At 36.2% G+C, this 14,718-nt stretch overlaps 2 protein-coding genes across 3 annotated transcripts in view; one reads left to right on the forward strand and one right to left on the reverse strand.

Annotated features, from left to right (window-relative positions):
* The window catches only part of GABRA5 (gamma-aminobutyric acid type A receptor subunit alpha5), an 81,506-nt gene that overhangs the window by 24,586 nt on the left and 42,202 nt on the right, over window positions 1-14,718 (reverse strand). For both annotated transcript variants that reach the window (XM_047086683.1, XM_047086682.1), the window contains exon 5: window positions 4,948-5,030. In XM_047086683.1, coding sequence (XP_046942639.1) covers window positions 4,948-5,030 — 83 coding nt within the window. The remainder of the gene's footprint in view (window positions 1-4,947; window positions 5,031-14,718) is intronic.
* Window positions 1-14,718, forward strand: part of GABRB3 (gamma-aminobutyric acid type A receptor subunit beta3) — a 481,670-nt gene that overhangs the window by 16,719 nt on the left and 450,233 nt on the right. The gene's annotated exons all lie outside the window — the stretch shown is intronic.

Raw genomic sequence — 14,718 nt, forward strand, 5'->3', positions numbered from 1 at the left:
AAATATGAGTAAATACAATAGAATTTCCTTCTTGTCTTGGGTTTGTAAAATTAAGTATGATGGTTCAAATAAAAATTATAAAACTCTCTGATATGGTTCTAGACATATGTAGACAACATCTTTAAGGCAACTGTATTTATAATTATGGGAAGGTAAGCACATGTAAACGGAGGTAAGGTTTATTTTTCATTTGATCTGGTTAAATGAAGACACCAGTAGACTGTGATAAGTTATGTATATAGTTAACCCTTGAACAACATGGGTTTGAATGTCCAGCTCCACTAATACACAGATATATTTTTTTTATAATTACAGAATAATACTGTGAATGTATTTTCTCTTCATCATGATTTTCTTAGTAATATTTTATTTCTCTGGTTTACTTTATTGTAAGAATATATTATATAATACCTATAATATACAAAATGTGTGTTAATCGACTGTTCAGGTTATTGGTAAAGTTTCTCATCAACAGTAAGCTATTAGTAGTTAAGTTTTGGGGAGTCAAACTTACTGCTATGTAGTAGCAACTGTACTTCAAATTCTGAATTTTTCTCTTTTCCCAAGTTAGCAATATTTGTTCTGGGCTGTGGCAGTGAACCAAAGCTCCCAATCAATCATGTGATCACAAGGGTAAACAATTGATATATTTACAACAATTCTGTGCCCATGCAACCATTTGCATGTTTTTCATTTTTAGTACAGCATTTAATAAATTGCATGAGATAGTCAACACCTTATTGTTAAAACAGGCTTTATGTTAGATGATTTAGTCCAACTGTCAGCTAATATAAATATTCTGAGCATATTTAAGGTAAACTAGGTTCAGCTATGATGTTCTATAGATTAGGTATAATAAATACATTTTTGATTTACAATATTTTCAATTTATACTGGATTTATCAGATGCAATCCCATCACAAGTTGAAGAAGAACTGTATAAAATATTATAAGTCAAAATGTTATCATAATAAAACAACTAATCATAATTGTCCAGCTAACAAACAGGGAGACAGAAAAAAGAAAATAGAGAAATGAGAAAGATAAAGAACAAAAAACAAAAATAAATAAATAAAATGACAGCCTAACATATCAAAAGATACATTACATGTAAATGATGAAAATATACCAATTAAAAGACATAGATTGACCAAGTCATTAAAAAATATTACGTGGCTATATGATGTCTATAAGAAACTTATTTTAACATAATGATATATAAATATTGAAGAGTAAAAATAAGAAAAATAAATACCACTCAAATATTATTCAAAAAGAAAGCAAGAGTGTCTATGCGGATATCAGACTGAGTTCAAAGCAAAGAAAATCACCAGAGACAGAAAGGGATATTATATAATGATAAATGGTCAAGCCACCAAGACATAACAAACTGATTGAACTAAAAGCAGAAAAATACAAATCCACATTTATATTTGGAGATTTCAATATCTCTTTCTCAAGAATTGGTGTAAAACAACTAGACAGGAAGTTGTAAACATTAGTCCTAACTAACAAAGTATTATAAGAAAAGGAAACAAAAGGTGAAAAGATTAAGAAAAAATAAACAAAACTATCTTTCTTTTGTTGTTGTTGTTTTTTTTTTAATCTGTACACCTTTATTTCCTTTTCATGCCTTATTTGCACAGGCTAGAATTTCCAGCACTATGTTGAGGTAAAAGTGGTAAAAGCAGACATCCTTGACTTATTCTGTCTTAGGAAACCATTCAGTCTTTTTTTACATTAATTGTAATGTTAATTACACGTTTGCATTGTGACTGTTTGTTTGTAGAAGTGTTTTATCAAATTCTGGGATGTCCCATCTATTACTAGTTTTCTGAGAATTTTTACCATGAATAGGTGTTAATATTGTCAAATGCTTTTCCTGCCTCAATTGATATTATTATCTTAGTTTTCTTCGTTATTATGTTAAAATAGTGGATTATATCTCAGTCTTGCATCCCTGGAATAAACTCTACTTGGTCTTGGTCATTGTGTATTATTCACTTTGTTGTTGAACCCAATGAACTAATACTTTGTTAAGAATTTCTTTGTGTCTCTATACATGAAGGATATTTGTCCAAAGTTTTGTCGTTTTTGCAGTATCTCTGGTTTTGGTGCCAAGGCAATCTGGCTTATATAAAGAAAACTACAAAACTCTGATGAAAGAAATTAAAATAGAGCTAAAAAAATGGAGTTATTTCATGTTCAGGAACAGTAGGACTAAATTATGTCAAGATGTCAGTTTTTCCCTACTTGATCCCAATAAAAATCCCAGCAAGTTATTTTGTGGATATTGACAAACTGACTCTAAAGTTCATGTGGAGAGACAAAGGAATAACCAGTACAATACTGAAGAAGAGCAAAATCAGAGAACTGATACTACCCAACTTCAAGACTTACTGTAAAGCTACAGTACTCAAGACAGTGTGTATAGTATTGGCAAAAGAATAGGCAAATAGATCAATGGAACAGAACTGAAAGCTAAAAAACAGACCCACACAGCCAACTGATCTTTGACAAAGGAGCAAAGGCAATACCGTGGATAAAAGATAGTCTTTTCAATAAATTGGTGTAGACATCCACGTGAAAAGAAAAAAAAATGAGTATCTAGACACAAACCTTATACTTTCACAAAAATTAACTCAAAATGGATCACAGACCTACATGTAAAATTCAAAATTATAAAACTCCTAGATGAAAACACAAAGAAAATCCAGATAACCTTAGTTTTTAGATATAACCTCAGAGATGTGATCCATTAAATAAATAATAAGCTGGACTTCATTAAATTAAAAATGTCTGCTATGTGGGGATAACTGGGTGGCTCAGTTGGTTAAACGTCCAATTTTGGCTCAGGTCATGATCTCACAGTTTGTGGGTTCGAGCCCCATGTCAGGCTCTGTACTGACAGCTCAGAGCTTGGAGCCTGCTTTGGATTCTGTGTCTCTCTCTTTGTCTGCCCTGCCCCCCGCCCCAACTCTGTCTCTGTCTGTCAAAAATAAATAAACATTGAAAGAAAAATTTAGTTAAAACAAAACAAAACAAAAAGTCTGTGTGAAAGATACTATCAAGAAAATGAGAAGATAACCTGTAGACTTGGAGAATATATTTTTGAAACACATAGCTGATAAAGAACTGGTACACAAAATATATAAAGAACTCTTAAAACTAAACAATAAGAAAATGAACAACCAGATTAAAAATGGGCAAAATCCCTGAGCACACACCTCACCAAAGGAGATAAACAGATGGAAAATAAACATATGAAAAGATATTCAGTATCATATGTCACAAAGATATTGTAAATTAAAACAAGATACCATTAGACACCTATTAGAATGGATAAAATCCAGAATACTGATAACACCATATGCTGGTGAAGATGTGGAACAAAAGGAACTCTCACTCTTTGTTGGTGGGAATGGCAATTTGTCAATTTCTTACACAGCTAACCATATACACACTATATGATCCAGCATTGGTGCTTCTTGATATTTAACCAAAGGGGTTGAAAATGTATGTCCACACAAAAACCCGCACACAGATGTTTTTATCAGCTTTCTTCATAATTGCCCAAACTTGGAAACAACCAAGATGTCCTTCAGTAGGTGAATGGATAAATTATGGCACAAGCATACAATGGAATATTACTCAGCACTAAAAGGAAATTAGTTCTTCATCCATGAAAAACATGGAGAAACCATAAATACATATTACTAACTAAAAGCAGCAATCTGACAAGGCTTTGTACTATGTATGAACATTCTGGAACTGTATGACATTCTGGAAAAGAAAAAACTATGGATACAGTAAAAAGATCTGTTAGGGATTGAGGGAAGGGATGGTGAATCAGTGGAGTACAAAGGATTCTAAGGGCAGTGAAACTACTCTATATGATAATATAATGTTGGAAACATTTATCAAAACCTATAGAATATATAACACCGAGTGAACCCTAACATAAACTATGGGCCTTAATTAATAATAATGTAACAATGTTGGTTCATCAATTATTAAAAATGTAATACATTAGTACAAGTCTGCTGATCAATTTCCAGGAACACATTCTTCTGCTTTTAAAAATCAAAACTTCGTATAGCATGAGTACAAATGGATAGCATGAAGAAAGAAGGAAACAGTTTGGTTCTAACCCTGCCTCCCAACATCTCAGAAGGGAGGATGGGGCTGCAGGCACACTTTCAGAGACAGTGTCATCACTGCACTATCTGGAATGGCTGGAATGCAAAGGTGTTCACCTAATGAATAATTATTTGTTCAAGAAACACGTTTCCTAAAACGTGTACAGGGTGAGCAGTAAGGGTGAACATGACAGTGTCATTGCTCTTATGGAATATTCTATTAAGAAGTGAAGATCATGGCTGGGTACTGGAAACTGAGTCATGAATGTTGGCTCCTTAGAGGATATGGCCTGCAGTCTGAGAAGTAAAAATAATTGCCAGGAGCGCCTGGTGGCTCAGTCGGTTCAGCGTCCGACTTCAGCTCAGGTCATGATTCGTGGTTTGTGGGTTTGAGCCCCGCATCAGGCTCTGTGCTGACAGCTCGGAGCACGGAGCCTGCTTTGGATTCTGTGTCTCCTTTTCTCTCTGCCCCTCCCCTGCTTGTGCTCTGTGTCTCTCTCTCAAAAATAAATAAACATTAATTTTTAAAAAAAAAAAAGAAAGAAAGAAAGAACTGCCAGGTGAGAGCCTGAAAACACTTCTCCCGGATCATATTCTTTATGGTATGTGCCTCGACACGTAATTCTCTGTTAGAGACAAGAAAACTAGTCTGTGAGGACAAAGGTATGAGGACTCCACAGCATTCCAGTCTTCTCAAGCAGACTGCCACCCATATTGTGTTTATTCACATATGGAACCCAAGTTCTGAATGAATGTGGAAATAACCCCAAAAGTATATCCGTGGTTCTTACTTGTGAAAATAACTTACAGCTGCCAAATTTCAGAGGGCAAGCATGGGCATCCATCGGGAAGTCCTCAAGTTGCATTGGGCATTCTGCAGAAATAGTCAAGCTGAAAAATAAGAGATGAAGACTTTTTAAATGACTCACCAATTCTGACTATTTACCGAGCAACCACCATGTTTCATAGAGCTATATTAAGTACTTCAGTCATTATTTTAATTACCATCTTTTATGAAATTGTCTGCCTGACCCACCAAATTATATAGGTTTGCATTGAAGATGGATATCATTTAAAAATATGGCTTAAGGGGCGCCTGGGTGGCGCAGTCAATTAAGCATCCGACTTCAGCCAGGTCACGATCTCGCGGTCCGTGAGTTCGAGCCCCGCGTCCGGCTATGGGCTGATGGCTCAGAGCCTGGAGCCTGTTTCCGATTCTGTGTCTCCCTCTCTCTCTGCCCCTCCCCCGTTCATGCTCTGTCTCTCTCTGTCCCAAAAATAAATAAAAACGTTGAAAAAAAATTTTTTAATATGGCTTAAATAAAATCTAGTCAGTTCTGTGGCTTCGTGTGTCTATACATACATTACCACTTGTAAAGTAATTCCAGATGCCTTTAAAAATGATTTATTGTTTGTTTCCCATTCCTAACTCAGAATAATCAAAACATTTCCTTGGACAAGGTTGAAATATATGTATTTTATAAAATAGTTTATAAGCTCAAGAAATATAAATGTATAATAAATTCTCAGTCCAAATTCTGACCAGAAGCTGGTTACAATTATTGTGTATTGGACTGATGACATGAAACAGAGTAGGTGAATTGTGTCATGACAGCAATCTTCTGGTACAACCTAATTGTTTTTAACCCATGTCTGGTCTTGCAGATAGTAATACTACTGTCTGCTACAACTGCCACCAATACTCAAACATCAATGGACATCATATCCACCAGTTGTATGTCAGGCACTGTGATAGGTGTCTTACCTGCATTAACACATCTAATCAGAGTAGCATTATGAGATTTGTTGCTATTAACATCCAAGTTTACGAGAAAGGAAAGTGATGCATAGATATTAAAAGATCAGGACAAGGATGCAGAGCTATGAAGTCAGGGAGTAATGATTTAAGCCCAAGCCTCTGACTGCAGTGGCTTCCTGACAGCATGTCCACCACACACTAAGTGGGAATGGGTTCTGTACAATTCCAAAATTGCCATATTGTTGTGCTTTTATTTCCCTACAGACTTTACTAATTAGATAGTGAATCTAAATTTCATTAATGAGTTAATCTTCTGTTTCTTAAATTTCTTCTTCTACTATTTAAAATGAAATTAAATTATATAGAATGAAATCAAAATATAAAATATTCACCTTTAAACAGATGTTATAGTTATATTTTTAGACAAATAATAATTCAACAAGATATTAGCACCATTGGTCCTTCCCTCTTATATTCAGTCCAAATCTTGCCTTTGTGCCCAGAGTGAGAATAAAAATGTAAAAACATTCATTTTTACCTTCACTACTTCCTCCTGTTAAAACAGATTAGCCTTCTGCTCTGAGTACCTAATTCATAGTTAATGATTACAGACAAAGAAGTCAATGTATGTATACGGTGAATGAGACATATTTATGTGTTAGTGCAAGAAAGGTCTGTGCTGATCAAAGAGAAGAAATCCTCTGCTGTCTCTGGTTTCAGGGGCCATTCCCCCAAAGATGGAGTGACTCTTAGATGGTGTGAGTGCACATAGATGAGAACACATCATCAAAGTATGACATGCAGGCGGGGAGATGGTATTTAAAATGATATGTGGTATATGTTCATAGAAGGATATGGAAATATACAAAAGAATTTTAAAGGAGAAAACTACAAGTAGGTATCATTTCACTTGTAATTTCACTTGGTAAATTTTTCTACATATTAAAAAAAACTTTTTTAAGTTTATTTATTTATTTTGAGGGGGGCGTAGGAGGGGCAGAGAGAGAGGGAGATAGAAAATTCCAAGCAGGCTCCATGCTGTCAGTGCAGAGCCCAATGTGGGGCTCGAACTCACAAACAGTGAGATCATGACCTGATCTGAAGTCAGATGCTTAACCTACTGAGCCATTCGGGTGCCCCTGTACAGATAATTTTGACATGTACATGTATTTTCTTTCACTCTTGTCTTTTGTATATCTAACATTAGAACAGGATATTTCCCACATGAAAATCTCTACATAATGATTACTTTGAAAGATGAACTATATAATTATAGGATACAGATGTCTGGACTATATGTATGTGTGTACATATAGAATATATAACTATATATATTATACACATATAACATATATACAAATGTACATATATAATATATTTCATATTATGCACATATAATATATATTTCATATACACATACATATGTGTATGTATAACATATATACATATATATTTCATATTAAATCAATTATGTATAATAATAAATAATATAATAATGTATATATATTAAACTAACTAGCTATTGTTAGACTTTTAGATTGTTTTACACGATAAGTAATCTGCAATGGACTTCTTCAAGCATAAACTATGTATAAGGACTATTATTAGAGACTATGAAGTGGATAAGGTAAGTATTTACTTACTAGAATTAAGAAAATTATGACTTAAAAATAGCCTATGAGGAAAGCCTTCAGTCAGCACAAAAGAAAATAATGTTAACTTCATTTGGTTTTTAGTGAATTTAAGAAATTTTTAAGGTAAAGCAAATAGAGGGACAGAGAACTTAAATGAGTCAAATATGTTTTAGAGAATAAATTCACACTGAACTCAGAAAATCTAGAATTTTCTTCAGAAGCAAATTTTTTAGTAAGAAAATAGAAAGTGTATATAAAGCTACAATGCCAGGTACAAAGCAATGAATGCAAAAATAAGCACAAGAAATAACAGTGCTGTAGGAGCTTGGAGGAGAACAGCTTTGATTTGGAGATTCTGTGCTGGTCTACAGCCTCTGTTCAAATAGTTTAGGTGTAAGGAAGACCCTGGGCTCAGATAGTTGGGGTAGTGTGGAGTGGAGTGGAAGTGGGGATGCTTCAGGTGATCCTGGCCATCCTAGCCCAGCCACAGGTACTACAGACTTGAACCAGCAGATCCAGTTCTGCAGTCTTCAAGTTGCCCCCTACACATACAATATTGACAACTTTATGGTCCCACTCCCATCATCAGGCTGATGTGGAGATGGTCTCTCTAGGGCAGAATCTTCCCTCTAGATACTGCCATGTCTGCCAGCTCACATAACTGAACTTCTGTCCCCCAAGAAACACTTTATTGCCCACTGGGTCTGGAGGCTGACTTGAAGCCAGATCTGTTGGTTTTTTTTTTTTTTTTAATTTTTTTTAAAAATTTTTTTTAACGTTTATTTATTTTTGGGACAGAGAGAGACAGAGCATGAACGGGGGAGGGGCAGAGAGAGAGGGAGACACAGAATCGGAAACAGGCTCCAGGCTCTGAGCCATCAGCCCATAGCCGGACGCGGGGCTCGAACTCACGGACCGCGAGATCGTGACCTGGCTGAAGTCGGACGCTCAACCGACTGCGCCACCCAGGCGCCCCATCTGTTGGTTTTTTGACAGTGTGGTGAATCAGAGTTAATTTCTCTTCCTTCTGTGCTTTGTGGTGGTACTTTGTTTCTATGTCAATGGCCACTGGAGGCACCACCACCTGGCATTTCTATTGTTTGCTCCTACTTCTCAGAGAAGATCCCCTCAGAGAGACCTGACCTCCCACCTTGGAAACACTGCTCACTCCTGGATTTTTCCCTTTTCCTCATGTCTTCCTTCATTCTTGGCCAACACCCTGTATTTATGAGGTATGAGAAGCCTTTCTTTTTGCCATAGTGGTCTCAGCTCTTACTAAAGACAGCATCTTCTGTCCTGCTTTATTCTGGTTCCTTGGTCCTGAGAGCTGCCTACCTTCTGAAAACCACTGCACTGACATTTAAAGATGATAAGGATTGTACACCAAGGAGTCTGCTTTCAGCATATAGCTGGAAAAGTGGAGGATGTAGTGATGGTGGGCAGAGACATGTGGACAGAATTTAGCTGAATCTAAAAAGAATATGTTAAAGAAGAAATAATCCCAGTAAAAAATATAAAAATAAAAAAATATAAAAATAAAAAAATATATAAAAAAGATGATAAGGATTGTACACCAAGGAGTCTGCTTTCAGTATATAGCTGGAAAAGTGGAGGGTGTAGTGATGGTGGGCAGAGACATGTGGACAGAATTTAGCTGAATCTAAGAAGAAGAATATGTTAAAGAAGAAGTAATTCCAGTAAAAATTAAAAAAAATAAAAAATACATAAAAAGATAGTAATTCTAAAATTGCTATCTCAATAAATGCTATCATTAAAGCCTCATGGATTGTTCCCCCATTTTAACAGACTTCCTTAGGATTAGAGTTCCAAACACTGGAAAAATATATGATAGTGTCTTTCTTCTAAAGGATGAACGCATTATTCAGCTAAATCCCCTAAGTAAATGTTTCAGCCTCAGTAGGGGAACAACATTTAAATTTTTTATCCCTTTAAACATTTCAAAAATGGCCTATGCTTTCATAATACAAAAAAATATATATCTCTAGGTAAGAGCGAGCCTTCCATTGATGGGGTCTCTGAAATATAGAGTACCTTGATGTATAACCAACCTCCTTCATATAGAATTGAGATCAAAGCACTCTATGGAATAATGGATTGTCGTAGCTCAAAGGAGTCAGACAGATTACCTACCAGAAACCTTCACTTTTCAGTTGAAGGAAATGAAGCCCAAAAGGTTAAGAAATATACCTTACAGAAAAACTTCTCTAAACTACTGGTGGATCCAAAAATTCAGCATTTCCACACTCCTGCCCCAGAAGTCAAATTTCTATTTTGCTCCTAATCTCTGTTAAGACATTCAAGCATTAACTTATTGAAACAAGCATCCCAATTTTCAACAACATTTTAATTTTAGGGTCAAGAAATGATATTTTGTGAGTTAAAATATTTGCTTCAACTTGGAATTATATCATCCTAATCAAGGGTTTAGGGTCCTAAACTCACTAAAGAATTCTCTGCTTGACCAGGGGCAGGTCACAGTGGAGAGAACTTTAAATGGTTAAAACAGTGAAATTCTAGAGTAGCTTTGCCATTAACTAACTGTTTTACCTTTGTAAAACTGCCTAACTTCTCTGGTCCAGTCTTCCCATTTGAAAAAGAGACAAAATAACAGTTGTTTTTACTCTCTGAGAAAAAAATAGTTAAGTGTGAAAAGGGGGTTAGTCTCTAGCTTCCCACCCAATATTCTCTTCAGATTTGAGTGTTTTAATTTATATGAAAACAATGCATCAGTGCAGTAGAAGATGTAGTGGTGGTAGGCAGAAAAATGGTCCTACAAAGATGCCCATGTCCTTACCCCTCAAACCCCCAAACCTATAGATGCATTACTTTAAATGGCAAAGGAACTTTGCAGATATAATAAATTAAGGCCCTTGGGACAGGGGAGAATATCCTGGTTTATCCATATAAACCCAGTATAATCACAAGGGTTATTTTGAGAGGGAGGCAGGAGTATCAGGAGATGTGATGTGAAAAGGAGATGTGATGGCAGAAGCAGAGGTCAGAGTCTGTGGCCATGAACTCAGGAATGCAGGTGGCTTCTAGAAGCTGGAAGAGGCACAGAACAGATTCTCGCCTAGAGAAATCAGAAAGAATGCAATCCTACCTATAACTTGTTTTAACCTTGTAAGACCCTTTTGGACTTCTGACTTCCAGAACTATCAGGAAATGAATTACTTGTGTTTTAGCCAGCAAATTTGTGATAATTTGTTACAGCATCAATAGGAAAATAATGCAAAGTTTTGTACTTATAAGTGAGGTACTACTGTAACAAATACCTAAAAGTGTGAAAATAAGTTTGGAATTGGGCAGTAGGCAGATGCTGAAATTCATATAGAGATTTACAATACATAAAACTTTCCTTCCTTGAACAGATTGCTAATTGAAACATGGATGTTAATTATTCTGTGCTGAAGACCTGCAAGGAAGTGAGGTGCATGGCAGAGAAAACTGACAATACATGGTCATAAGAGACACTGTTGATAGGAATATGGACATCAAAGATCTTGCAGACAAAGGCTCAAAAGGAAATGAGGAACATGCTATTGGAAACTAACTGGAAGAAATGAGATCTTTCTTATATAGTGACAGAAAACTTAGCTGATTTATATTTATAATTATGTGGAAAGCAAAACTTATAAGCAATTGTAGTAGGCTAAATAATGACCCCCAAAGATATCAGATCCTAATTCTGGGAAGTTGTAAACACTATCTTACATGGAAAAAGGGTCTTTGTAGGTGTGATGTAAGTTAAGGGTCCAGAGATGGGGAGATTATCCAGGTGGGCACTAAATGCAGTCACAAGGATTCTTACACGAGAAAAGTAAAAGTAGATTACAACATACATAGAAAAATATAGGTGATGCATGAAAGCAGAGGGTGGTTTAAAGATGCTATTTGCTTCTGGCTTTGAAGATGTAGGAAGATGCCCTGAGACAAGGAATGCAAGGTATGCAGCTCTACAAACTAGAAAAGGCAAGAAAATGGATTCTTCCCTAGAACCTCTAGAGGAAATATGGCCCTGACACCTTGATTTTGCCCTTTGACACAGATTTCAGATTTATGGCCTCCAGAAGCATAAAAGAATAAATGTGTGCTGTTTTAATCCACCAAGTTAGTGGTAATTTATTACAGCAGTCATAGGAGACTGATACAATGATGAATTTGGATATTTAGATGAAATTTCCAAGCAAAGTGTTGAAGTTGTGTCCTGTTTTCTTCCTCTTGCTTATAGTAAAACATGAGAAGGAAAAGATAGGTTGAGGGAAGAACTGACAACAAAAAGGGGACCAGGACTTGATGATTTGGGAAATTCTCAGATTATCCGGGTTGCAAAAGATGCTATAATTAGGAGATTCACTATCAGGAAAGAATGCTCTTAAAATAAAGACTAGGGTGTGGCTGGGCGACCTTTTGCTAAAGCCTCAAAAGTGTCAAAAGGTCAGAGTATGCAGTCACACAGTAGGCTCTTTGAGATTAGGTGTGTGACTCCTGAGTTCCCTTAATCATGTAAACAAAAGCCAGGAATAAAGACTAGATTATTAACGAAAGATTTATGTAGGAACCTCTTATCTAATGGTGTGAATTCTTGAGACACACATAGGGAACCCACAAGACTTCTGAGAATTTTATACCAGCAGAAACACTGCCAATTTGTACTGAAAAGACAGAGAGAGGGAATAGTGCTTCATTTTTTCCTGACATTTTCTCCTCTTTCAAATGGGAATATCTGTAATTGTTATACGCCTGTCCAGCCATTTGATCTTGGGAACAGAAACTTGTTTCTTGAGTTCCACAAATTCATAGATGGGAAGGAATTGCACTCAGAGTAGATCATACCCAGATCCTCTTGTATAGCTGATTTAGATAACTCAGATAATGAGGTTTGGAACTTTTGAACTGGCAAGATTTGGGTAAGATTATGGACTTTAATTTAACAGCTGTAATGAATTTTGAATTTTGGAGATATTGGGATGGGGTTAATTATTTTGCATGTCAGACATACATGAGTTTTGAAGGGGACCAGAACACAGATTGTGGTAGGCAAAATAATAACCCCTTCAAAGGTGGTCCTGTCCTAATCCTTCCTACCTACCATAGCCAAAGGAACTTTTCAGATGGATGGTATTAAAGCTTTTGAGATGGGGAGATTATCCTGGGTATTGCAGGTGAGCCCAATGTAATCACAGGACTACTTATAAGAAGGAAACAGAATCAGAATCAGAGAAAGATGTGATTATGGAAGGAATGATGGGTCATGGGCCAAGGAAGGCACACATCTTCTAGAAGCTGGAAAAGGAAAAATATATTCTTTCCTAGAGAATCTGAAAGAAACACAGTCTTGCCAAAAGCTTGATTTTAGCCATGTAAAACCTGTTTTATACTTTTGGTATCCAGAGCAGTGAATAATAAATATAAATTGTCTTAAGGAATTATATTTGTGGTAATTTGTTACAGTGGCAATAGGAAATAAATATAGTAGTCTCCCCCTCACCAAATAAATAGTATTACTAATCAAATAACCAGTCGTTAGTGTGCTGAACAGCAACCCCATGTATATTTTGTTTTTTAAAAAAACTTTATTTATTTTGAGAGAGAAAGAGAGAGAGAGAGAACCCATGCAAGCAGGGGAGGGGCAGAGAGAGAGGGAGATAGAGAATCCCAAGCAGTCTCCACCCTGTCAGCGCAGAGCCTGACACAGGGCTCAGTCTCCCAAACTGTGAGATCATGACCTCAGCTGAAATTAAGAGTCAGATGCTTACCAACTAAGCCACCCTGGCACCCTCCCATGTATATCTTAAAACCATTTTCCAATGTTAAAAAAGAAATTTGGTAATATTAGCCAATATATAAACATCTCACAAAGTGCTTGCTACAATGAAAACTCAGACCTTGACAATGAAATAGCATTTCATGCAAAATGTCCTGGCTTGGTCAGTTTTTGAATTGTACACCATGTACATGAGTTATATTCACTCAGTGGAAACATAACCTCTCTAGAAAGATGTTACAGTGACTCTCAGGCAATATAGGAAATTTATTTGGGGACTCTTAGAATTAAATAGTTCTAATGATTGGTGTTATGGGAAAGAAATAAGGCGCAAATTGGTCGTTATACTTTTCTAGCCCAGTGAGTCTTTGTAAAGAACAGATGAATGCTTACTGTAGATAACTTTATATTTACCATAGCTGTTCCCTTATGAAAGGCTTCAGGGTTTGGAGATGGAGCAAAGATAATGCTACTCACCTGGCATTCCTGCCGGCAGCATCTTTACATCTTGTACTGTAGCCTCATCGTGCTGCCTCTGGTGTGGGGCTGTGAGGGACCCTTTAACCCTTTAGTAGGGATGCTGCTAGAGAGTTCTTCCTGCTCTATAGCTAAGTTACATCCTCAAAGCTGATGGAACTGTATACTTATACTGCATGTGAGAAGCATCTTTTCTGCTGTGAGGGGGTGTCTGAAAGGAAGCCCAGCTCTGAGGGGTATATATGCCTCCTCTTCCTATATTTGACTCACCTCTAGATTAGCAAATGAAGAGAGGTCTGTTCATGCATTCAATTACAGAAAATTGATATTTTTATTAATACAAATATGTATATATAGTATATATATAATTATAAGTTATATACATTTAATAAGTCACTAGTGATAGGAATACAGATAGCGCTATTTCTCCTTCAGAAATTTTCCTTTGATATCTTCCTGATGCCAAAACCCTGTCCCACTAGAACTTTCTCCGATGTATGCCTGCCTTCAAAAAAAAAAAAACTGCAAATTTTTCATCAAATAAAAGAATGCAAGAAAGCACTGGTCTTCTTATAAACAATCACTACTAACATGATGCACCATGCATACTGTTGGTTAGTTAGGAATTACCAGTTCTTGGGAACCTAGCCACAATTTACAGTAATGTGTTTAGGAAAAAGGTATTCTTTGTTTTTCCCCCCTTCAGCACATTTTATTTTTATTTATTTTTATTTATTTTTTTATATATGAAATTTATTGACAAATTGGTTTCCATACAACACCCAGTGCTCATCCCAAAAGGTGCCCTCCTCAATACCCATCACCCACCCTCCCCTCCCTCCCACACCCCATCAACCCTCAGTTTGTTCTCAGTTTTTAACAGTCTCTTATGCTTTGGCTCTCTCCCACTCTAACGTCCTT

The sequence above is a fragment of the Lynx rufus genome, unplaced genomic scaffold, assembly GCF_022079265.1.
Source record: "Lynx rufus isolate CCGP_SWC_20201006 ecotype Redwood Valley unplaced genomic scaffold, mLynRuf1.p SCAF_21, whole genome shotgun sequence".
Classification (NCBI taxonomy): domain Eukaryota; kingdom Metazoa; phylum Chordata; class Mammalia; order Carnivora; family Felidae; genus Lynx; species Lynx rufus.